Below are 25,253 nucleotides of genomic sequence, written 5' to 3' on the forward strand. Positions count from 1 at the left end.
AGTCACCCCCCCCCGGGGAGCCCCCACTTTCCCTCACCTCTGACAACCACGAATTTCTCCTTCCCCTCTTAAAAGAACGCTCTGTGGATGGAGACCTCCAGTGTGTAGGCTTCTGAGGTTGGCGCTGTTACGCAACATCTTTCATTCCCTTGCAATGGATCCAAGTCTTACAGCTGCCAACAGGTTACTTCACTTGATGGCAAGACAACAGCTTGTTCTAGCCACCTGATGAAGGTTGTCTGGGTCACCTACAGGTTTTACCTATTACAGGTAATAACTGCTGTGGACGTTCGGGTAAGCGCTTTCATTTCTCCAGGACAAAAGCTCAGGGCCACCATTACTAAGATGCCAAGTGCAGAATCGGCTTCCGAAAAACACTGCTAAACTTTTTACTGAGTGGCTGTAACATTTTTCACACCCAACAATGTAAAGATTCAGTTTTTCTGTGTTCTTCCCAGCATTGGTGTCATCACTAATTTGTAGTTTTTTTTCTTTTCTGAAAGGTTTATAGTGGATCTCATATTAATTTGCATCTCCCTAGTGACTATTGGTGGAATCTTGTCATCGACTACTTTGCCATGTACACTTTGGGAACTGTCTGCTCATCTAAGATTTCCCTGCTTGGCCCTAGGTCCCAGTGTTATTTTTCAACTTTGTCTTTATTTTTACCCTATTCATATCCAGTTGCTCTACCAGCAGTTGTTCAAAAGGTTTTTAGGGCCTGGCACAGTAGCCTAGTGGCTAAAGTCCTTACCTTGCATGCATCAGCATCCCATATGGGAGCTCGTTTATGTCTCGGCTGCTCCACTTCCCATCCAGCTCCCTGCTTGTGGCCTGGGAAGCAGTTGAGGACGGCCCAAAGCCTGGGGACCCTGTACCCGCGTGGGAGACCTGGAAGAAGCTCAAGGCTCCTGGCTTTGGATCAGCTCAGCTCTGGCTGTTGTAGCCACATGGGGAGTGAATCGACGGATGGAAGATCCTTCTGTTTTTCCTTCTCCCTGTAAATCTGATTTTCCAATAAATAAATAAATCTGCACTGCTTTCCCAGGCCACAAGCAGAGAGCTGGATGGGAAGTGGAGCATCCCGGGCACAAACTGGCACCCACATGGGATCCTGACAGATGCAAGGTGAGGACTTTAACCACTAGGCTACCATGCCAGGCCCTCACACCCATTATTTTAAAAAGACTGGGCTAGTACTATAGCATAGTGAGCTAAGCCTCCACCTGCAGTGCCAGCACCCCATGTGAGCACCAGTTCAAGTCCTGGCCATTTCTCGTCCAGTAACCTGCTTATGGCCTGGGAAAGCAGCAGAAGATGGCTCAAGTTCTTGGGATCTTACATCCACGTGGGAGACCAGGAGGAAACTCCTGGCTCCTGGATTTTGATTGGCTCAGCTTAGCTCCGATTGTTGTGGCCATCTGGGGAGCGAACCAGCGCAAACAAGATGTTTTTCTCCCTCCTTCTCTGTACAACTCTGCCTTTCAAATGAAAATTAAATAACACCGAAAAAATAAACAATCATTCCTTTTCATGGAATTCCTTTCACACCTATTGGAAATCAATAGGCATTTGTGTGTCTATTTATGACACTTGGTATCTTAGGATTCTTTAGTAACTTATGAAATCCCACTTTTTGATATCTGTTATTATGGAAGATTTCATACATACACAGAAACAGCCAACAGTATAGTGAATCCCCCTCCCATATATCCAGCCTTAACTACGACCACATCCCTCTTTCTTATCATTTTTTAAAAAAGATTTGCTTTTATTGGGAAGGCAGAGGTACAGAGAGAAAGAGAGACAGAGAAAGATCTTTCATCCACTGGTTCATTCCCCAAATGGTTGCAACCACCAGAGCGGAGTCCATCCAAAGCCAGGATCCAGGAGCTTCTTCCAGGTCTCCCACACAGGTGCAGGGTCCCCAGGCTTTGGGCCATCCTGCACTGCTTTCCCGGGCCACAAGCAGGGAGCTGGATGGGAAGTGGAGCAGCTGGGACACAAACCAGCACCCATATGGGATCCTGACAGATGCAAAGTGAGGACTTTAGCCACTAGGCTACCATGCCAGGCCCTCACACCCATTATTTTAAAATTTTTAATTGGAAAGATTTGTTTAAAGATTTTATTTTTATTGGAAAGGCAGATAGAGAGAACAGACAGAAAGATCTTCCATCTTCCATCTGCTATATCTTTAAAGTTCTACCAAATCGCTAAATTACAAAGTGACCTATTCACCATAGCTTCTCTTACAAAATGGGAAACTCTGAGCTTCAAGGGATCCCTCTCATCCGAATACTGACTCGGTGCAGCTCCAGAAGCTGACAATACCTTTATCCAATGTTATTGACAACTGAATATTTCACAAAGAACTTTCACAAAGCTTCTTTCGCTTAACCCTCACAACAGCCCTGTGAGGTGGGCATACATCAACATTTGACTCACACGAACTGAGGCTCGGAGGCTGACAACAACGTAACACCTCCAGGTGGGGAAAGAGCGAGGACCAAACCCACATCTCCTGACTCCAGTTAGCGATCCTCCTGGCTGTCCTCCACCACAGACTCCTGCCCCGCCCAATTCAACATGTGACCTGTCTGCATCATAACATCTAAATGAGACTTTTTGTAGCAGTAATGCTATCTTTAAAATATACACTATACAAATTTTCAGAAATAACATCTACTTGTTAGTAATGACATCATTACATCTTGTAAGACACAAACCCAGTTTCTTCCGAGCTTTCAGTCACTCCAAGGTCATAACAAACGGTCTGGAATAGAGTATCTTTCAACACAAAATTGCATGTTTTTGTAGATTGAAAGTTACTCACCTGCCTATAAAAGGGTTAACCACTAACTTCCCTTCATATGTTATTCCTCTGCCAGTTACTCAGAAGGCAGGGACTGTATTCTATTTTACTTACGACGCTAGATTTTCTGAGTCTTTATCTTGGACTCACTAGTATGCTGTAGCCAAGAGAACTCCTCTATGGTATGGAGTTTCTGTTGAAGATGTATATTTGAAGAGCGACAGAATTCTCTTTCAGATTCGTCATACTCACAGGGCTTTTCATCTGTATGAGTTTTCTGATGTACAGTGAGGTTTTTTCTTTGTCTAAACACTTTACTACAATCATTGCACCCATAGGGTTTCTCTCCTGTGTGGATTCTCTGATGGCCAACTAAGTTCCTCTTAGAGGTGAAGGATTTCCTACACTTCTCACACTCATAAGGTTTTTCCCCAGTGTGCATTCTCTGATGCACAACCAGGTTTTTATTCTGACTGAAGTCTTTCCCACATTCATTACATTTATAAGGTTTCTCTCCAGTGTGGATCCTCTGATGCACCGTAAGATTTCTGCTTGAGGTAAGGACCTTCTGGCATATATGACATTCATAGGTTTTTTCCCCACTGTGGATCCTCTGATGTTCGAGCAGGTTTCTGTTGTAAGTGAAGCCTTTCCCACACTCACTGCATGCATATGGCTTTTCCCCGGTGTGGATTCTCTGATGGGCTGTGAGGTTGGAGCGGTAGCTGAAGACTTTCCCGCAGTCATTGCACTTGTATGATTTCTCCCTCGTGTGGATCCTCTGATGCCCAATGAGGCTCTTCTTCAGAATGAAGCACTTGCCACACTCATTGCACTCATAGGGCTTCTCGCCACTGTGGATTCTCTTATGTTCAATAAGGTTCCGGTTCGAACTGAAAGCTCTTCCGCACTCGCTGCATTCAAAGGGCTTTTCCCCCGTGTGGATCCTCCGGTGCACAAGCAGGCTTGAGTTGTAACTGAAGGCCTTGCCACAGTCCTCACATTTGTAGGCCTTCTCCTGTGTGTGGAGCTTCTGATGGACCATAAAACTTTTGCTCATAATGAAGGTTTTTCCGCACTCATGACATTCGTATGGCTTCTCCCCATTGTGCAGTCTCTCGTGGTCTATGAGGTTTCTGTTAGAACCAAAGACCTTGCCACAGTCTTTACATTCGTAGAGATTCTCCCCGGTGTGGAGCCTCTGGTGCAGCAGGAGACTCTTCCTCAGGATGAACAGCTTTCCGCAGTCGCTACATTCGTAGGGCTTCTCCCCGTTGTGCAGTCTCTGATGGTCAAAGAGGTAAGCGCTCTGGGTGAAGGCCTTCCCACACTCGGCACACTTGTAAGGCTTCTCTCTGCTGTGCATCCTCTTATGGTCAACGAGGCTTGGCTTGGAAGTGAAGATCTTCCCACATTTTTTGCAACCAAAGGTCTTCTTTTCGGTGTGGACTCTCTGGTGTAAGAGGAGGCTTTTACTTCGGATGAAGACTTTTCCACACTCCTTACATTTGTAAGGGTTCTCTGCACTGTGGAGTCGCTGATGGTCCACCAGGTAAGTGGTCTGAGCGAAGGTTTTGCCACACTCATCACATCTGTAGGGTTTCTCCCCAGAATGGATTCTCTGGTGCAAAATGAGGCTCTTCTTGAGAATGAAGGCTTTCTGACACTTGCTGCACTTGTAGGGTTCTTCCCCTTTGTGAAGCCTTTGGTGATCTATGAGGTAAGCATTCTGGGAGAAAACTTTCCCACACTCGTTACATTTATAGGGTCTCTCCCCCGAATGGCGTCTCAGGTGGATGATAAGGCCCGAGTGCCTGTAGAAGCCCTTCCCACACTCCTTACACTTGTAAGGTTTTTCCCCAGTGTGGATTCTCTGATGGTTTAGGAGGTAAGCACTTTGAGAGAATGCTTTTCCACATTCATTGCATTTGTAAGGTTTCTCCCCAGAATGGTTCCGTAAATGCATGAGCAGGCTCGAGCGCTGAATAAAGCCCTTTCCACACTCCTTACATTTATGGGGTTTCTCACCAGTGTGGATTCGCCGATGGTTTATGAGATGGGAGATTTTGCTGAAATGTTTCAAACATATATCACATTTAAAGAATTTCTTTCCTTCGACACCTGTTAAACTTTCAGGAATAGTTGCCCCAGACATCAAGTTTTCTGCAAATCCCTTCCAGCCCTGGCCCCGTTTTTCTGGTGGAGTCCTTGTCCTCTGATCTCGTTCACAGAGGGCGCCCTCTGTTGCTGGGTCCAGGCTGTCCTCCGCTTCATTTCTCCACTGACTTGCTAGGGCTTGCCATTCACACTCTTCCTTGGAGTCCAGGGCCTGGGGAGCGCTGCTCTGCAGCCTCCTGCACACGCCTTTCTGCGCATCAGCTCTTTGAGTCACACCTGGCTTGGCCGTCTCCTCCTCATTCTCGGCCATGGCCTCCCATTCTGGTAAAGGAAATGAAAAAGAAAAATATCACCACGCCCCCGTTTCTGTGGAAATAGGGACTTCAAATGAATTGAAGACATGCGAAACAGGCACACTTTCCACACTTACAAAAGGGGAAAGTTCTGATTGAATGCAGCTACAAAGGAGAACGCTACACTGACAGGGTGTTGCAAATGGATCAACACACAACTCACACTCCTAAGGGCTGTATGATCAGAAAGCAGATGGAAAAACCCAAATGAAGCTGAAAATGTAGATGCAAGGAAGAACCGGAGAAGGAACACAGGGTTTTCAGTAGGTGGCTCAGGCCCCGGGAGTCGGACACAGAGAGGCATTCGCTCAGAGGCAGCTCTGTTTGTTGCCTCCTGTTAGGAGGACGAGAGCTTTACAGCAGAGGACGCAGCTTTCAAGGCAATTTCTGAAAAGTCAAACGCAGGAAATCTTTTTTATTAATTGAATGCAATTAACCTATAGAAAAAATCCATTAGAAAGACAAGTTGATCCATAGAATCCACACAAAACTCCTTCCAGTCTTAGAAAAAAGAAGTTTGAAACACAATTGAACACTATGCGGTCGTTTAAATTTTTTAAAAATGTATTTATTTTTTATTTATTGGAAAGACAGATATATATAGAGAAGCAGAGACAGAAAGATCTATCTGCTGGTTCACTCCCCAATGGCCACAGTGACGAGAGCTGAGCCAACCTGAAGCCCAAGAAGGTAGGGATCGCTGGAAAGGAGTGGGTGCACAAGGAGCCTTCAGCCCAACACTGGGGCTTGGCCAAGACGTCCAGAACAGCCACAGGCACAGAGGGCATCATCATGACACTTATCCCAAATAAGGGAAGGGCTGCCCGGAGAACGGTATAAACTGTGTAGCCAGTTGTGTAAGGGTGAAAACAGGGAAGGCGAGCTATAAAACTTGCACACACGCACTCACACACATGCATGTGAACTGTGCATGCAGGTAAGCAAGGCAGCCCCTCCCAGCGCTGGCGGGGGCTGATGGGGCCTCACCCAGGGACGTCACGTTCCCGTAATTCTCCAGCATCACGTCCCAGTACAAGGCGCGCTGGATCGGGCCCAGACACGCCCACTCCTCCGAAGTGAAGCACACCGACACCTCCTCAAACATCACCAACTCCTAAAGTAACAGGTGCAGGTGAGACAAGCCATGCTCGACAGCTCTCTGCTGGAAAGGCTCCCTTCACTGTGAGGCCAGGAGGCGGCACAGAGACCCCGCTGCACTAGGAGACCCCGCGGGAAGGCAGTCCTCCTGCCCAGTACAGTGGGAACCACCGGACACCCAAATGCTAGGATGCCAGAGGGCACTTCCGTTTGGGACACAGACCTTACCTGGGGCTGGGCTGTCAAGAGCATAAGTGCCATTAACTGATTTCTCGGGTTTTCCTCCTGGGAAAGGGCAGACACCTCAGGGGCAGGAGACTCTGAGGAATGAAAAAAAAAAGCTGTCTGAGACGACCACTGTTCTTACCTACCCTGCAAGTCTAACAACCCCTACCCACCAGAAATTCAGAACAAGGCCTAGCAAACAATGGCTATAACAGGACCCTCAAATCTTGTCTGAGTGACTCCCAGGGCAGGGCTGGACTAACCCACGGGTAGCAGTGAGAACACACCTGGAGTCGGAGGGCCCTGGGCGGGATCAGAGGGAGAACAGTGGGACCAGCAGGAGAACGACACCGGGAGGGGTTCCTGTACAGGGAAGGAGCCAGAGTCAGTACCAAGGGGAGGGCCCCGGAGGCTCGTCAGCTCCGGCTCAGGCCGAGGATGTGGGCAGACTTGAGCTGCCATGTGGTGGCCCGTGGGCCCAGGGGGAAGGCAGGACCCTGCAGTGTTGACCCCTTCCTGGAGAGGGTCCGGGTCCTGAGAAGGGACTGCAACCTGGGGACAAGCAGAACAGAGTGAGCTGGCTCTTGTGGTTCCTGCAGCAAATGGAGTCAGCTCACCACCGTGCACCTCCTTCTGCCCACAATCTAGAACTGTGAGAACAGAGAAACACACCTCAAACACCTCAAACAGTTTTGCACTGCCCTCCAACCCGACTCCTGGCACTGGTGACCTTGCCCAGAGGAGACCACACAAAACGCTGGGAGCAGAAGCCAGACTTGGACATGGATTAGGAGGGAATGGAAAGTCATATTCAATAATTAAAGGCATGGGTTTTAGCTGCAGACCTAGTTCTAGATCAGACACGGGTTCAACAATCACACCTCTTCCACTGCCTGACCCCTCCACCCGTCACACCAGGGGAGGCGTCAGGACCCTCTGCCTCACTGCTGGGCAGGTATCCAAGCTCGCTGACTCACTCAGTTTTGCTCTGCCTCAGTTTTCTAATCTCTCCGTCGAGGATAGGTTAGGAATTCTTGATGACACCCACGGCTCTGAAAGTCTTCATTTTTATGGTTAAAACAAGCAAGCCTGTCTTTGACGCCACTCCCAAGTTTGAATCACGGTTCAGACTTACACAGGAGGTTCCAGCTGGCTACATATGTAAGAGAAATTTCACACATCTAAGAGACTGCTAACTCATGCCAATCCCCTGTGCTGCAGAAAGGCTTCAGGAGCACACAGGGAGGTCTCAGAAAGCCTCACTCTGTCATTGCCTTTTCCACTCCAGGCTGACCTCTCCATTCCAGAAACAAGGGATGTAGCAATTTGCCTGGTGCTTCTGCTCAGCCATGATTCTTCATGCCCTTGGGTCGAGCTCAGCACTGCCAGCATTACGCAGTCGCTGCCTTGGGCTCACTCTGAGTCATGCCCAAATACCTCAGCCCAGTGAGCATTTCTCTGCAGACATTCTGTGGTCTGGACCGTTTATGGACTGGCTTTAGTGAACACTGGTTTGCTAGCGGCCACCAACCACTAATGACAACCCCGGGTCCCCTCTAGCCCAGCCTCAATTCTTTTCTTCCTTCCATCTTCCCCTCCCCTGCCCGAGTTGCTCTCACTTTGAGTGCTGGTCCATCGAGGTCCCTCTGCAGCTCTTCTACCAGGGCCACGGCTTCCTCACCGCTCCCGGGGCGATGCAGCTGCACCCACGTGCGCAGTTCCACCGGCAGGATGCTCAGGAACTGCTCCAGCACCAGCAGCTCCAGGATCTGGGCCTTGGTGCGTGCTTCCGGCCGCAGCCACCGGCGGCAGAGCTCCCGCAGCCGGCTCAGTGCCTCCTGGGGCCCAGAAGTCTCCTGGTAGCGCAGCTGTCTAAAGTGCAGGTGGGAGGTTTCCCAAATGGAGGCGTTGCTCCCTTGGAAGCTGGTCCCCCATTTCCAGGTTTCATCCTTTCCTTTCAGGAGACCCTCTTGTCTCAGTGCACTGTGAGTCCAGCTTTCCCTGGTCATGATCATCTTCTGGCCAACGTTCCTCTCCAGGGCCCTGAATCCTGGCTGGGCTTCTCAGCGCTCGGAGCACATCATCTATAAGACCTCAAGAGATCAGGGGTACAGTTAGCTCAGGGGAACAGGCAAGCTCTCCAAACCCCACCAGCTCCTGCAAACAGAGAACCCCAGCAGGGCCAAGGGTTCTAGGCTCTGTAGGGCTTCCTGAGGTCCTGGGAAGTCCTGGGGCCACAGACACGGCTGCCATTAAAGCATGACCTGCCTTCTCCCTAGGGTCTCCTTCTACTTACAGCCAACCCCAGCTGCCCGTCTGGGGGCATACTGGCTGCTCCTGCATTCTCTACCAACTCTCTCATTTCTGAGTCTTAGCTGTTCAAAGTGTAAAACAGGTGTGCTAACAGTTCCTACCGTCCAGAGCTATGTTTGAGAACTGGATGCCTATGTACATGTCAGGGTCTTGAGCAGTGCCTGGTACCCCGACCTAAATGTTAGCATCCTCCCCCCGTGACTTGCACTCCTTCCCGTATTCAGTAGAGTCAACAGGCATCACTTTCTCAATCCTGAACCCACAGCATCCAATTGTGACGTCTGCTTCGCAGAGAAAGGCAGTTATCTGTGTAGCTTTGCTGCATGCAAGAGAATATTGTTTATCTCTTAAAACAACCCATTTTGTTAATAATACATGGATAAATTTGTATATGACTTTATTGTGCAGAACTTAGGATTACTGCTTTCCAGAAATTGATGCTCTTGAAGTAGAACTAGTGTCATTTATGCCTGTGACCCTCGGGATTGTACCGATTTACAATGTAGGCATCCATCAGTACAAACTCTTTGGGAAGCACCCATTGCCCGCATTCTCTCACCAAGCCTTTTTTTAAAAAAATTTTTTTTAAACATTTATTTACTGGCATTTGACAGGCAGAGTTACAGAGAGAGAAAAGGAGTGGGGGTCTTCCATCTGCTGGTTCACTCCCCAAATGACCCCAGTGGCTGCGGCTGGGCCAGCCTGGAGCCAGGAGCCAGGAGCCAGGCAGGAGCCAGGACCTGAACCAGCGCCCATATGAGATGCCGGTACTGTAGGTGGCGGCAGACCCTACTCCCTACAATGTCACAGGTCTGGTCCCTCACCAAGTTGTTTTTTTTTTTTTTTTTTTTTTAAGATTTATTTATTTATTTTAGTTGAAAAGGCTGATCAGATTTATGGAAAGAGACAAAGATCTTCCATCAGCTGGTTTACTCCCCAAGTGGCCACAATGGCCGGAGCTGAGCTGATCCGAAGCCAGGAGCCAGGAGCTTCTCTGGGTCTCCCACACGTTGGTACAGGGTCCCTAGGCTTTGGGCCGTCCTCCGCTGCTTTCCCAGGCCACAAGCAGGGAGCTGGATGGACACAAACCGGCACCCATATGGGATTCCAGGGGCTTGCAGAGGTGAGGATTTAGCCACTGACCACCGTGTTGGGCATTCCCAGTGGATGAGTACAGTGAGTCACTGAGCTAACTTTCTACCTCTGGCTCATGTTGCCAGGCAGGCACTGGGTCTCGCTAATGTGCACACAGTCACTTGCTGACAACAGGAACTGCAGCCTGTCCTCAGCTTGCCTCCAGTCCTGGGGACTCAGTCACACACGTCAAGACTCTTGGCCCACAGTCACCTCTGCCACGCAGCCCGTCTTCACTTTTATGGCTCCTTTCCTACTTTGAGCATGAACAGGGTCTGGTCGGGTCGGGACTCTCCAAGGAAGGCAGGCTGAGAGAGGCAGACTGTATACAGAGGGGTCAGTTGGGTTTGTGCAGTGGTCTAAAACAAAGCAAGTTCTAAATGAAGTGGTGCTTTGGGATATGACCCCCAGGAACTTTGTCATTTGTTGGTACTTCATCTGGAGGTGGAGAAACATTTTTGGGGTGGGTGTTGTGTTGCACAGTGGGTTACATCACCTCTTGGGACACCTGCAGACCACATCAATGTGCCTGAGTTAGTCACAGTTACTCCGCTTCTGATCAAACTTCCCACCACTGCACTGGGGACAGCAGATGACGGCTCCAGCCCCTCACATGTGGGACCACAGGGAGCTCCAGGCTCCTGGCTTTGGCCTGGTCCAGCCTTGGCTGTTGCAACTTGAAACTACGGATGAAAAGGTTCTTATCACTCTGCCTTTCAAGTAAATAAATTTTGGGAGGGTGGGAGGAGGAGGGGCTTTAAAGTATGTTTCCACAGTAAATGGCCAGAATTCAACACTTACTTTGCAAGTAAAAACAATAAACCCCTACATATACAAGCTGCAAGATTCACTAGAAAGTCAAGCCGGGGAGGCGGATTCCCAACGCAGGGATTTTACTTCCCAAAGTCTAAAATCACTCCAGGAGCAAAAACCCCGAAGGACAGAGCTCTGAGACTAGCCCAGGCTAACTCCAAAGCTGGCTTCACACTGCCCAGGGACCCTAACAGTGAGTGGTTGACAGGTTGGCCATGACATGGCTGCCACTTTGCAAAAGATGCCAAATTTGTGTTATTAGTGCTGTGGTGTCAAAACGTGTTCTTTCAAGCTAGGATGGTATCAGTGGCTTAAAAAAAAAACCTCATTCTATTACAAAATTAAAAGAGGGCGGCTGGCCAGCCCCTTCAACCAAAGCCGCCTCTGTTTAGTCCCCGCCGGCCAGGGATGGAGCTGTCCGCGGACGGTCACGGCCTCGCCTGGACCCGGAGACTGCCCAGCGCCCCCCAGAGCTGCCCAGCCCTCCCTGGCCGCCCCCGGGGCCCACCCCGCTCACCGGGGCCTCGAGCCGCGGCTCCGCCCTCGGGTACCGCCGCCTGCCCTGGGCACCGGGCCACCAGGACGCGGGGGGCTGGACGCCGCCGGGCCCCAGATAACGGTCCAACCGCAAACCCCGCGACTTCCGGTGGCTCCCGCCGCACCCCCATCTCTGGCTCTCTAGGAAGCCACAACTCTATGGTTGCTTCGCTTTTCTTGCAGGTGGCAGGCAGGGATGGAGTTCCTGGGGGGGAGTGGCTGCGCGATTCCTGATGGGAAGGAGGCACGCAGGAGATACAGGGTCCAGGGCCTCAGCAAGCTTGTGGCCTCCTAAGCCTGGGAGCTTTCTGGGTTTCTTTCTTTCTTTTTTTTTAAGATTCATTTATTCATCTGAAAGGCAGAGGGACAGAGACCAGAGAGAGCTCTTCTGTCCACTGGTTCATTCCCCCAAAGGGCAGCAAGGCCCAGGGCTGACCCAGGCAGAGGCCAGAACCCAAGAGGAGTTTCCTCCCATGTGAGCTAACGGGCCCAAGGACTTGGGTCATCTTCCACTGCTTTTCTGGACGTGTTAACAGGGAGCTGGATTGGAAGTGGAGCAGCCGGGGCTTCAGCCAGAGGCCAGAGATGCCATCCTTGCAGGTGGCAGTGCTGCAATGCCAGCCTGGCCTTCCTGCCTCGTGTGCGCTTTGGTTGCGCTTGGCAGGGGTAATCACTCATCCCAGTGTGTCTGGGTGGGGGGCTCTTCCAGTTTCTTCCAGATTTAAGTTCTCACTGGTAGCATGGCCTATAAATCCCTCTGCTAGGAGGCTGCGTCTCCTGCCTGAATGCGCTCTACCTCACGCAGTAACTAAGAGAAGGCTGCGAGGTCACATGAGGGTGGGGCCGCCGCTCTCCCTGGAAGATGTGGTTATGCCACTTGTCTGTCTGTGTTTGCAAGAGGACTTGCAAATCTGATCTGCCCTTTGGTGCTCAGTCTCTTGGGTTTGGACTTCTGGAGCTGACTCCTCTCTATGGGACTGAAACCTGAACCAGGCTCCCAAAGAGCAAGGGTCCCGTCCGTGCGAACCCCGGGTATACCCGGAACCCAGCACAGGCAGGCCACACGCACGTGAGGTGGTGGGTGCTGCTGCTGCGAGCCAGTCTGTGCTTGTGGATGCTTTCCTGGCTTCCACTGTTATCTAATTCAATTAGCCTGAGATTGGGGGAGCAGGATGGGCAATGAGGTCACCTCCTCCAGAGACACCGGCTGGGGCACGCACCCAGGCATAAGCCGCCTTCATGGAGCTGAGGAAGACGGATGGGAACACAGCGCCGAGTGTTGGTAAAAAAATGACACCTTGAAGAAGGCAGGGAACAAAGAGCTGCCCTGTCGTTTGCTCCCCACTGGAATCTCCACATCATCCACTTGAGAAAGCAAAGAGAACTTAGACCTGAAACCCTGCACCTACAAGCCGTGGGAAGACCTAGTGGGGTCAGGCCTCACAGCCCCCACCATGCAGCCAGCGCCTACGGACTGAGCCTTTGGGCTGTCTAGAGAAGCAGCCACCCGGCTTCCTCTATCGCTACAGCCCCAAGCTCCCGCAGGGGAAGAAGCAAGCAGCGCAAAATGCCAGGCCTTGCATTTGGGACAAACCCGGGTCGGGCACGCCCTCTGGTGGTGAAATGCAACACTCCAACAGTTGACCTGCAGCCAGTCTCGATTTAGGACATTTATTTGGTCATTGATTTTGGTGGATAAAGTAAGATTTCTCTTTTTCTGTTTCTCCATCGTTCTCTCTGTGGCTCTAACTTTCAAATAAATACTTCAAAAAATAGGTACATTGAAGAAATGTTAAAACATGATACCAGGCACCAATAGGAGAGTAGAACAATCTGTGAGCTCCAGGACAAACAATTTGAAAATGCACAAGCAGAGAGAGCAAAAACAAAACAAAACAAAACAAAAAAAGGAATGAGGAAAACTTACAGAACTTTGAGAAGTACTAAAAGAGAAATACCTAATGTGTTCAGGAGTATTTTAGTCAGTTTTTCATTACTTTTCCCAAGACACCCAAAAGGGGCTTCTTGGGAAAGAAAAGGTTTAGTTCAGCGTTCAGTCCAGGATGAGGCAGCTCCATCGTCTGAATCTAGGGAGACTGGTTGTGACAGATGTGGAGGAAGAACCACATGGTAAGCCAGGAGAGTGGAGAGAGAGAGAGCCAGAACTTGAACTTGACCTAAATGCTCCCACCAGACCCAGCTCCTAACCCTACAGTCAGACCTTAAGCCATCAACAATTGACATTAAGACTCCAGAGCTTTTGGAAATGTCTTGCATGAGTTTTGGGGGGAGACAAATCCTGTTCAACACAAGGGGACTTGAGAAGGCCAGAGGGTGAAGGATATTCAAGGGGTGCATAAAACACTTCCCACACTTAGAGATCAGAGGCCCCAGGGCAGATCTAAGCTTGATCAGCCCATCCAAGATACGTCATAATCAAGTTCCCTGACGTTAAAGATGTGCGAAGCTGCAAGAGGGAAGAAGCAAGTGGAGCCTGAAGGCGTCTCAAGTTGCTAGACTGTAGACTGCTCATCAGAAAGCTAACAGGTCAAAAGAAATTCCTAACCTTGAAGGGGAGAAAAAAACCCATGTCAATCACATGAGATGGGAATTGATGTGAGATGAAGACATTCCCAAGCAAAAAGCTTCGAACATTCCTCACCGCCAGACCTTCCACAGGACTCACCAAAGGGGGTTCTTCAACCTGAGTGGCATTAGCAAGTACACATGAAATCTCAGAAGAAACATCACTTACTAGGGAGCCTTCTGCAAAAACAGGTGCCAGGGACACACTCCGGAGAAATGAAAACTCTTCAAGTAAATGGTGCTGGAAACACTGGACACCTGTGTACATAAAGACACACCCCATCTGTCGCTACATACGTGCGCTGCCCGCCAGGGTCCACTCGACAGGAAGCTGCGCTGGAGAGCCAAGCGCTCCAAGTGGATTGTGGGCATCGTACCTTGTGTCTTATCTGCTAGGTCGAACGTCCACACCAGTTTGTTTCGCTTTTTGATCTTGAAAAACTTTAAACATGTTTTAGACAAATGCAAAATAGAATTTATCATCTCAACCATCTTCTAGTAAGCACATTCATGTTGGTGTACTGTCTGAAAAACTTTTCCGTGTCCAAACTACTGAAAAGCACACACTTTGAAGATACTTCTGTGTCTCCCTCACCCTCTGGGGATTGCTTTCTCTACCTTCTGCTTCTGTGAACTTCACTTCTTTAAGCATGTCATATAAGAGACGCACTGGTGTTTGTTTTTAATTTTATTGGAAAGTCAGATGTACAGAAAGGAGAAACAAAGAGAAAGATCTTCCATCTGATGATTCACTCCTCAAGGGGCCACAGTGGCTGGGGCCGCATTGATCCAGCGACGAATGGAATCCTGGTGCATTCAAGGCAAGGACTTCGGCCACTAGGCTACTGTGCTGGGCCCGACATACTGGTTTTAATAGCAGCTGTGACATCTTATGTTCTTAACCAATAGTGTACAAAGATTCTAGCCCTGCACGTTGGCAGCAGTACTGACTTTGTTTTCCTTTTGTTACTTTCTCGTTCAGTACTATGCTGCAGTCCAGCTCCAGCTGAGTTCGGAACTCGAGCAGGGTGCGTGGATGAGGCGTAAAGAACGATGTGGACCACTACGATTTCATGATCATAATGGACAATGCGGGAAAGCTGTCCACTTTACTGACACAGAAGCAGTCAAACTCTGGCTCTGACTTTTTACGTCATTGTCAAGTGGGTGTTTCTAAGGATAATTCTGCCGTTTGTTTCACCTTAAAGCAGGATGTTATCCATCCTGACCCTGTGGTCAGGAAGTTCTCAATAGATGGTACATACCAATCAGTAACACATTCCTACTACAACTTAGTCTTGAATCGGTTAAGGGAGGAAATGAATCACAGAAGGAAGGACCTGAAGATCAAGGAAAGAGGGAAGAATAGATTCCCACTACACCTAGGGGCTTACCACCCTTGATCAACATATGGTTAATGGGGGCAGCAATAATAAAAGGCCCTTTGGCTAAAACAGTATCAGCAACATCAACTTCCAAGCTCGCATTGGTAGTAAACATTAACTCCGCAGAGGCAGACAATGCCTAAATAGACTACGGAATTCTCAGTGGGATTGTCCGGTGTCCATGCAAAGGGATATGGAAATGCCTTCATGTGGTTGTAGAGACATCCGCCGGGCCCTGCCATGCAGCGGGAAGTTCCTTGCAGCCCTGCCTGCAATGGAACAATACTCCTCACACCTTCCTGTCCTCCACAGCCACCACACGGACCCCAGCAGTAGTAACCTGTTCTAAAGGTGATGAGCTCATGTGGTTTTGATTTGCATTTCTCATAACCTCTTGTCCATTTGTAGATGTTTTTCTGGAAAAATGGCTAATTCATTGCTCTTTGGCTCATTTTCACATTCCTGCATTTTTTCTGTTAGATTGTTTTGTGCATTGTGACTATTTAATATGATCGACAAGGATTCCCAGAAACTGTCTTTTCCCTCCATTGATCTATGCCCTTTAGTGCATAGTTTTATGTCTTTTTTTTTTTCCTGCTAAAGTCTTGCTAGAGGTTTACTTATTTTCACTGGTTTTCTAAAAGACATTTGTGGCTTTATTTATTCTAGTATGTTCTTATTATGTAGTTTAGAGATTCTATTCTAATCTTTATTATGTCTTTGGAATAATTTCTTTTGCTGATTTTGGTTTTGTTTTTCACTAAGTTCTCCTACAACATAGGCATTTTCTGCTGCAGTTGCCCTCTATTATTTTAACAGCATTGTGTAATTTTTTATCTTTTTACTCTGAATCAATTGAAAATAATTCCCAATGGGCTTTTCATTTCATATGATTGTTTATTTTACCTTCAAATATTTGAGGATCTTTAAAGATCTGTTTCAAATTATAATCTAATCCCATCATGACCTAAAGCAGGGCATAAGATCTTCAGATCCAAGGAGCCGCCTGCCTCTCTAAGCAGAATTCTTGCCTTACAGACTTTCCTTGAATCAAGCTGCAAAAAAATGAGATTTTATTTTCCATCTTCTCAACTAAAAAGGGCATATATTTTTTAAATTAACGTAAAAGCACTTTTTCGTGGCCAGGAATACCCAGGATACAAAAAGAAAAATAAGTGAATAAATGCTAGCACCCGACAAGCGCAGCGATGGTATAGTTGTCAATTTCACAACAAAACATCTGGGGTTTTAGAGGAGACAAAACAACTGGGGGCTGCAGAGGGGACGCTGCCCTGAGGGAGCGGCCAGGTTCCCGCAGGACAAGAAAGTGTCAGAAGCAGAGGTTATTTATGAAAGGGCTTGGATGGTAAAGCTTGCACACTTCAGCTTTAACAGCTGCTAGTCCTGGTAGACTCCATCATGAAGTGGGACTTTCAGATCAAGCTACACAGCAAAACACTGCCCTGAGACGATGTGGGGGCCTGTTGTCACGGCTTACTCCCACAGCCCACGGCCTAGAAGCTGGATGAGGGCTTCTGCCTTCGGATCTGTTCAGCTCCGGTTGCTGCGGCCCTCTGGGGAGTGAACCAGTAGGTGGAAGATCTTTTTCTCTGTCTCTCCTTCTCTCTATATATCACCTTTCCAATCAAATAATAAATCAACCTTTAAAAAAATGAAAGGCAACGTACTGATAATTATGGGGTAAAGATGGATGCTTGATGAGTCGCCAAGTCATCAAACAAAATCTGAAGTGCCTCACTTCCGTACTTCCCCTTAAGTGAATAGTCAGATGCTATTAAGGTCTACACCACTACTTCTTGTCACTGTTCATTACACCCGAAGATGCTACCTTTGGCAAAACTTTTCTTCAACCACTCTCACTAAAGTGTTCAGAAACACTGTGCCAATGTCCTACATTTAAGCTATTACTGCTGCTGAGGTATCAGGCTTGTTTTACGTTACCTGCATTATTTCACTGGATCCTTACAATGACCCTGTGAGCCATGGCCGAGCCTCACAGCAGTTAAGTGACTCATCAGAAGTAAACAAGCCAGTACGTGGGAGACAGAGGGTTAGAACACAGATCTCCAAAGAAGCACACTCAGCGACTAAGCTCTACAAAACACACGAGTCTTCCACTAGCTTTGTATGATGGTAAGTAATTCTCTTTAAAAATCTTGACCACATAACTGCTTCAATTTTGCGAGACCACATTTCTTTTATCTGTTTTTTAGGGATGCCCAAATAGCTGTGTATCATCTCACACCAGGGAAAGGATGCAGTGTACTTTTAACTGACGGTGATGACCTATTTTGTTGACGACTGTGAAGTCAGCTCATCTTAAAAGACAAAGATCGGCATGTGCGATTGCTCATGGTAATAGCAAGTGATCTGCTCAGGGTTCCTTTGGTGCTAAGTGCCAGCACAAGGACGCTTGGAAAAGTTCATGGAAGATGGGAGTGCAGAAACATTTTAAAGGCCACATACTGCTCAAAAAGAGTATGGAATGTGCATACTAAGGAAAAGCTATGTACGGAGTGGTTTCATACCAAGATAAACTTCTGTTTCCATTTAGCATCCCATGAACCTTTTGAAGTACCCCCTTGTATTGATTTGCAATCTTGGAACTTGACTCTAACTCACATATCTTTCCCAACAATGCTCAGTGAAAATGAGTAGGTACTTATGCATTGAGAAAATACACTTCTCCTGACTATAAAAGTAGAGCCCTCTCATTTTAGAAAACCTACAAAGCATAGAAAAGTATACACATGAAAACAGGAGTAATCTCTGACCTATTGCCCAGAGGTAACCACTGTTAACATTTTTAGTTTTGGTTTACTTCCTTCCCTTTTCTTCCTGTGCATACACATTTCAAAAAATCTGGATGACATGCCTTGCTTTTTCTTCTGGATCATTTCCCTGTGACGTTAAACATTCCTGAAGGCTGTTTAAACAGAAGAATCACTAAGCATTTGAACCTTGCACCACGGAAGATCTAGTTTTCTTCTTTCGGTTTTATGTGATGCTGGCATGAATATTCCTTTTTTCAATCCCGGTCTACTTTTCTCTGTTTGAATTCCTAGTAAAGTTAATGGAACTGAAAAGCTTTTCCAATAAGTAGTAATGAGCCCTATTAACCACAATGTTTCTTTCAATCAAGCACTGCGCAGTGACCTCTCAATCAATGATGGACAAGCCACACAGTGGTTTCGACTGATTATTTCCCCAGGGACACTGTGACCGCCTTAGTTTCTGCTAAGGACACTGTGGGGTTTACACGGGATCAGCCAACACTGTATTCCCCAGAACCTCTCCTTCCATCTGCTGACGCATGACCAGTTAGGAGGCTTCTTTCTCTTCGCTGTGTTTCCTCTGGTGTTGAATAAGCTGTGAGCTGTAACGATAGGCTTTCCCGCACTCGCTACATTTGTACGGCTTCTCCTTAGTGTGGGTTCTCAGATGTAGGATAACTTGAGATGTCTGCCTGAAGGTCTTCCCGCATTCGTTACACTTGTAAGGTTTCTCTCCAGTGTGGACTCTCTGGTGATCAATCAGGTTTCGGTTAGACGTGAAAGCTTTCCCACACTCACTACATTTATAGGGTTTCTCTCTACGGTGTAGTCTCTGGTGTTCACTGAGGGTTTTCTTCAGGATGAAAGCTTTGCCACACTCATCGCATTCGTAAGGCTTCTCCCCAGTGTGAATTCTCTGGTGGTCCATAATCTTTGTATTAGAACCACAGGTTTTCCCACACTCCTTACATTTGTAAACTTTTTTTCCTTTGTGCATTCTCTGATGTTGCGTAAGGTTTGAACTCCGGCTAAAGGCTTTCCCACACTCAAGACAGGTGTAAGGCTTCTCTCCAGTGTGAACTCTGTGATGTGAAATCAGTCCTGAACTGCGACTAAAGGCCTTCCCACACTCCTTGCATTCATACGTTTTCTCCCCACTGTGGATTCCCTGGTGCCGAATGAGGTGTGACTTACCACTGAAACATTTCCCACACTCACTGCACGTGTAGGGCTTCAAGCCGGTGTGGATTCTTCGGTGAACAACAAGGTTGGAGCTGTGACTGAAGGCTTTTCCACAATCCTTACACTTGTATGGTTTCTCCCCCGTGTGGATTCGCTCGTGTACTGTGAGGTTTGCGTTCTGACTAAAGGCTTTGCCACACTCGGCACATACATACTGTTTCTTTGCAGCCCGAACCCTCTCATATGTTGGAGAGTCACAGTGCTGGCTGTCGTCTTTTTCAGATTCTTGGTCAGTCAGGTCTGAGAGGGTTTTACTGTCTTTAACTGTCTTAGGTTTGAAGTTTCTGGTCTTTCTTCTCATTTTCTCCTGCTTGAAGCATTCCAGTGGCTTCTTGAGCCTTTTTAAGGAACTTTCCAAATGTTCACTGCGTTGGCCACACCCCTATGGGATATATTGACAGTGTGTGATGCCGAGTTTTCAGGAAAGCTGCTTTGGAGTCAACCTTCTTCAGTCCCACTTCCGCCATCTGACAGAGAAACAGAAAGCGCACGTCACCCCTTCTCTGTACTACAAGGATTATTTAAGGACAAGCTATGGTCGACCACGGGCAGGTGCTTCAGGACAAGGCAATGGATGACAAACGAGCAGGACAGAGAAGCGAGACAGAGGACAACGGTGAAAGCTGAAGGAGAAGCAGAGGTTCCGAGGCGCCCAAGACGTCCAGCATCAGAGTCAGCAATACATACTAGAAAAATTACCCTTGTTTCCTACAGCCTGTGCTCTAATCCCATGGCAGGCAACACGATAATGTGGTTCCTAGAAACAGTGAACCAAAAGGTCCTTCGTTCAGCAGCCGAAATGACTAATTTGGTTGCTTTGGTTGTTGGTTCTTGCTTTGCTGCTAGTGAGTGATACAATGACTAGCATGTAATAGGTGTTCAAAACTTATTTTGCAGAGTAGAAACAGGTATTCTCTGTTAGGGTGCTCCAGGCCCAGGTGGCAGGCCCCAAACATCTCTGTGTTTTGTTTTTTTGTTTGCTTTGCCTTTTTTTTTTTTCTAATTGGAAAGTCAGATATACAGAGAGGAGGAGAGACAGAGAGGAAGATCTTCCATCCAATGATTCACTCCTCAACAGGCCCCAACAGTGGGTGCTGCGCCGATCTGAAGCCAAGAGCCAGGAACCTCCTCCACGTCCCCCATGTGGGTGCAGGCTCCCAAGGCTTTGGGCCGTCCTTGACTGCTTTCCCAGGCCACAAGCAGGGAGCTGGATGAGAAGTGGGGCTGCCGGCATTAGAACTGGCGCCCATTGGGATCCTGGCACACTTAAGGTGAGGACTTTAGCTGCTAGGCCACTGTGCAGGGCCCAACATCTGTTTTTAAGCCCTTCCTTGATGAGGGTGACACAAGCCGGGTACACTACAGCTGTTTCCTAGGGGCTTGTCTGTGGCTGGCCACAGCTGTGTGTGATAGTTTCATCTGCCTGTTTTCAACATGCTATTACTGATAGACACTTTCCTTTTTGGGGGGTGTGAGAATACTAAAAATTTACTACCGGCAAGTTTCAAGTATTATGATACACTATTATAAAATATAATCATCTTGTTGTACACAGATTCCCTGAACATTTTTCTCCTAACTGAACTTTTTTTTCTATCTGAACTTTTCTATTCTGACCACCTTCTTCCCTAATCCCTTTCCCACTTAATTTTTTGTATTTTCCCCTATTTCTACTTAATCTTCATATGATCATTTTAAGCTATACAACATATCACTAATTGAATTAATTTTAATTTACCAGCTATTTTGCTAGTAGGAGCCATTTCTGCTGTTTCCAGAGGTTTGACCACTATTTTCCAGTGTCTCACAGCTTTCTGATAAACTGAGCCACACTCACTGAAGGAGGAACATATCCAGTGATAGGGTTGAAGACTAGCAAGAAGGGAACTGTGAAGATTGGAATTCACATCTCAGAAGGGCAGGTACCACTGGATCCACAGCAGCCACACAGACAAAGCAGTGGCAGAGAGGACAGTGGGATGGACGGGTTCTTGCCAAGCAGCAGTCACTGCAGCTACCTCTCCCAACCTCACAGGCTGAAGTCGGAGGTGGAAGCTCTGGGGGAAATTGTGTGTGCATGTGTAGGACAGAAGGGCATAGCGAGTGAACTCACTTTTAGACTTCTGTGAGAAAGCTGAGGGTTCTTTCTGATATTTTTTTTATTTATACTATTGTCAGAGACCTCTCTTTTCTTCATATATTTCTTAAACTAAAAATTATCTGGTACCATGTTCTGTATATACCTTGCCTGGGGCTTAACAGGGAATATTTAAAGAAACATTGTTACAGACTATTGTGTGTCTTTAAAATCCCTATGCTGAAGTCCTAAGGTTTGTGCTTGTACTTGGAGACACAAATGAGGTAAGAAGGATGAGCGCTGATCCCACGAGGTGAGGTTCCTTGTATGAAGGGACACAGAGGGCTCTCACTCTCCCTGCAGGGACGCATGCAAGAACGTGGGCAGCCACAAGCCCAGGGAGGGCTCTCCACAGGAACGGAATTGGCTGGTCACCCCAAACTCCTAACTGTAGCCTCCAAAACTGTGAGAAAACAAGTTTCTGTAGTGTAAGTCATACAGTGTACAGTGTTTTGTCAGCCTGAGCAGACTTGTACAAGCTTGAGATAGCATACCCACCTTTAAGGAATGTACAGTGTAGTAATATGACAAAACAATAAAGAGAAGACATTACAAACCCACAAATCACCCTAGCAGGAGATGAGGCAGAAGGTGCTAAGGAAGGGAAAAGCAATTAATGATGGGGGCTTGCAAGGCCTGGGAAAACGGCTTTACAAAGCCAGAAGACAAAGCAGGAGCAGTGACTGTTTCCAAAAGGAAGGAGGCACAGGGTCGGCATACCTGAAAACAAATGGGCAGGGTGGGTGTTTGATGCATCTCTGAAGTGACCATTTGAGATGCCCAGCCCCCCATTGGGGTGCTTGGTTTGGGCCATGGCTATTCCACTTCTCATCTAGCTTCCTGTAGAGTACACCGCAGAGGACCCCAAGTTCTGGGGTCCCTGTCATCCCTTTGGAAGACTAACCCTGGCTGTGGTAGGCATTTGGGGAGTGAATGCATAGGTGGAAGATTTCTCTCCACCTTTCCCTACCCTACCCCTTCGCCAATCTGCCTTTCAAATAAAGTGAACATTACAAAGCAGGCTGTCTATAAGCAGATTACAGTACAAGCGCCGCACTGGCAGAAATTCTGTTCATTCTGTTGTCCCACATCTATTCCCAGCACCCAACACAGTTCCACACAGGGAGTAAACATCCAGATATTTTTCATCATTGAATTAAAAAAAAAATAAAAGAATCAAGCTACCTGAAATTATCCCAGTCAGAATGCTGAAATTATAAGGCAAAAAATACAGATATAACTTGATGATCAACAGGAAACAAGTTCCTAAGAATGAAATTTCTCCTTAATTTTCTTTCCCCATTCTATGTTCTTTTTTCTACCTTGATATTTTCTGTTACTTTCCTTCTCTTCCTTATTTGTCAATATAGGCTGTCTTACGATTTTTGGGGGCTGGTGCGATGGCTCAATTGGCTAATCTTCTACTTCCAAGCACCGGCATCCCATATGGGTGTTGGTTTTTGTCCCAGCTGCTTCACTTCCTATCCAGCTAGCTCCCTGCTTGTAGTCTGGGAAAGCAGTAAAGGACGGCCAAAGGCCTTGGGACCCTGTACCCATATGGGAGACCCAGAAAAGCTCCTGACTCCTGGCTTTGGATCAGCTCAGCTCCGGCCATTGTAGCCATCTTGGAAGATCTTTCTGTCTCTCCTCTCTTGTGTAGCTCTGGCTTTCCAATAAAAATAAATAAGTCTTTAAAAATAATTAAAAACAAAGATTTACTTATTTGGCAGCCAGTGACAGGGGAGACAAGCAGAGAGAACGATACTTCCAGCTGCTGGTTCACTCCACAAAAGCGAGGAGCTAGGAATTCCATCGCAGTTTCCCAACGGATGGCAGGGACCTACGCAGCTGGGCCATCCTCTACTGTCTTAGCAGGCGTATTGGTGAGAAGCCCGACCGGAAGCAGAGTAGCCAGGGCTAGCACGCTGATTTGGGATGCCAGCGCTGCAAGCAGTAGTTCAACGGGCCCTACAACACAGTTTTTTAAATTTTATTCACTTCCCCTAATTAACAAACACCCTGCTCCAAGTTATCTCTCAGAACATTTATGTGTATCTTAGCTTCATGAAGCGGAAGGCAGAGTAGGGAGCCAGTGAGGGTACCCATCAGAGAAAACTGAGGAAAGTGAAACAATAGAGGCCGGCATTGTTACAACAGGTTAAGGTTAAGGTTGCAATGCCGGCAATCCATATAGGTGCCAGTTCAAGTCTAGCTGCTCCACTTCCAATCCAGCTACCAGGTAATGCGTTTGGGAAAGAAGCTGAGAGGATCCAAGCGCTGGGTCTCTGCGCTCATATGAGAGGCGGGATGAAGCCCCTGGTTCCGGTTTTGGCTTGGCCCAACTCTGGTTGTTGCAGCCATTTGGAGGGTAAACAGCAGATGGAAAATCTCTCTTTCTCCCTTTCTCTCTAACTCTTTGGGATAAATAAATCTTAAAAAAAAAAAAAAAAAAAAGGAAAGCATCTCAGAGGCATCACCTAGGAGCACTATAATCACATGCCCTATTTTTTCCCCATAATGATGCTGGCTTATACCGGCTATCTTAGTATCAGACTTAATACTGTACCCCTTAACTTACAAAAGTATCCCAATTTGTACAATACATTTTACACCACTCTACCCAAAAATACGATTAGGAAAGCAGTGCTTTAGGAGGACTATCCCAGATGTTTTAGGGTGATATGTGGAGGACAACAGAGGCAGGGAAATGACAAGAAGACAACTTCAGGAACGCAGTATGAGAGAGCACTGGACAGCCTGGCACTTTCCAGGTGTCCGGTAAGCGGCTGTTGAAACAATGACAGAGCTTGCAAGACCCTCATCTAAGATGATGATGAGAGAGAGGACAGTGAAATTCAGCTTCTTCCAAGAAAGCATTCAAATCTATCAGACAGGATATATGACTGATGGAAAACAGTGCAAGGCCACCAGATGCACACTTGGGCATCAAGAATGGTGGTGCAACTGAGCAGGGTGGGGCACAGGAGGCACGTGGGACAAGGGAGGGACTGTCAGGAATGCAAATATGAGGACAGCGAGACAGATGACAGAGGAGGTCACAAAATGCATGAACGCTCTGAGAGGGGGACTGGGTTAGCAGCAGAAACAGCAGCACCCAGGATGCCTGCTGTGAGGAAGCCCAGGCTGGTGCCGAAAGGCCTGAGGATGAAGCAGCCTGGACAGGAGATCAGGGAGGGCTGGGCTAAAGAAAGGTTCAGGGAAGCGAAGCCCAGCTGTTTGCTGTCCTGTGGCCAAGCAGAAAACACCCTCAGATATCCTGGGGGGCACAGAGAGGTGGGGTTGGGGCAATAGAAGGCTGAGGGGAACGTGAAGCAACCTCCTCCAGGACACTAGGTTTCCAGGCAACTGTGAACAAAGGCCTGCACTCAGCTGGCGGGCAAATGGATGCGGATGAATGAGGCCCCGCACATCTCCGACCCTTAAATCTCACAGGCTGTTTTGATCCCAGGACCATCCCTTTCAGGCAGTGAGAACCAAAGAGCAGAGAGGCCTTTCCCAGAAAGAGTGGTGGTGGGAGGGAGGGAACCAGATCCGGGTGAGAAGCGCGAGCGATGCTTTACCCAGCGAGGCTGCGTTCTGTTGCCAGCATCACAGCTGCTTCGTCAGGTCCCTCTGAGGAATGATTACTCGGTTCCTGCTGATCAATGAGCTGCAGTGGAGTGAGGAGTAAGAAGAAACCTG

At 47.8% G+C, this 25,253-nt stretch overlaps 2 protein-coding genes across 2 annotated transcripts; both read right to left on the reverse strand.

Moving 5' to 3' along the window:
- Nucleotides 1-2,556: 2,556 nt before the first annotated feature.
- On the reverse strand, nucleotides 2,557-11,522 carry ZNF197 (zinc finger protein 197). The gene is made up of 6 exons (XM_058678510.1): nucleotides 11,387-11,522; nucleotides 8,229-8,693; nucleotides 6,897-6,972; nucleotides 6,613-6,704; nucleotides 6,274-6,400; nucleotides 2,557-5,254 (listed from the first exon to the last, which is right to left on the reverse strand). The coding sequence occupies exons 2-6, from the start codon at nucleotides 8,622-8,624 to the stop codon at nucleotides 2,934-2,936; spliced, it is 3,012 nt and encodes a 1,003-aa protein (XP_058534493.1). The 5' UTR covers nucleotides 8,625-8,693; nucleotides 11,387-11,522; the 3' UTR covers nucleotides 2,557-2,933.
- Nucleotides 11,523-18,717: 7,195 nt separating this feature from the next.
- On the reverse strand, nucleotides 18,718-25,253 carry ZNF660 (zinc finger protein 660). Its single transcript, XM_004581687.3, has 2 exons — nucleotides 25,133-25,253; nucleotides 18,718-19,881 (listed from the first exon to the last, which is right to left on the reverse strand). Exon 2 carries the CDS (start codon nucleotides 19,713-19,715, stop codon nucleotides 18,720-18,722), a length of 996 nt encoding a protein of 331 aa, XP_004581744.1. The 5' UTR covers nucleotides 19,716-19,881; nucleotides 25,133-25,253; the 3' UTR covers nucleotides 18,718-18,719.

Source organism: Ochotona princeps, chromosome 21 (genome assembly GCF_030435755.1).
Source record: "Ochotona princeps isolate mOchPri1 chromosome 21, mOchPri1.hap1, whole genome shotgun sequence".
In the NCBI taxonomy this organism is placed as follows: Eukaryota; Metazoa; Chordata; class Mammalia; order Lagomorpha; family Ochotonidae; genus Ochotona; species Ochotona princeps.

Excerpts from the sequence above, each read along its gene's own strand:
- ZNF197 (XM_058678510.1), bottom strand. The coding sequence starts at position 8,624 with ATGATCATGACCAGGGAAAGCTGGACTCACAGTGCACTGAGACAAGAG. Across the intron at positions 6,973-8,228 it reads TCGATGGACCAGCACTCAAA|GAACCCCTCCCGGTGTCGTT; the intron begins GTGAGAGCAACT and ends TTCCCTGTACAG. Across the intron at positions 6,401-6,612 it reads TCTTGACAGCCCAGCCCCAG|GAGTTGGTGATGTTTGAGGA; the intron begins GTAAGGTCTGTG and ends CTGTTACTTTAG.
- ZNF660 (XM_004581687.3), bottom strand. The coding sequence starts at position 19,715 with ATGAGAAGAAAGACCAGAAACTTCAAACCTAAGACAGTTAAAGACAGT.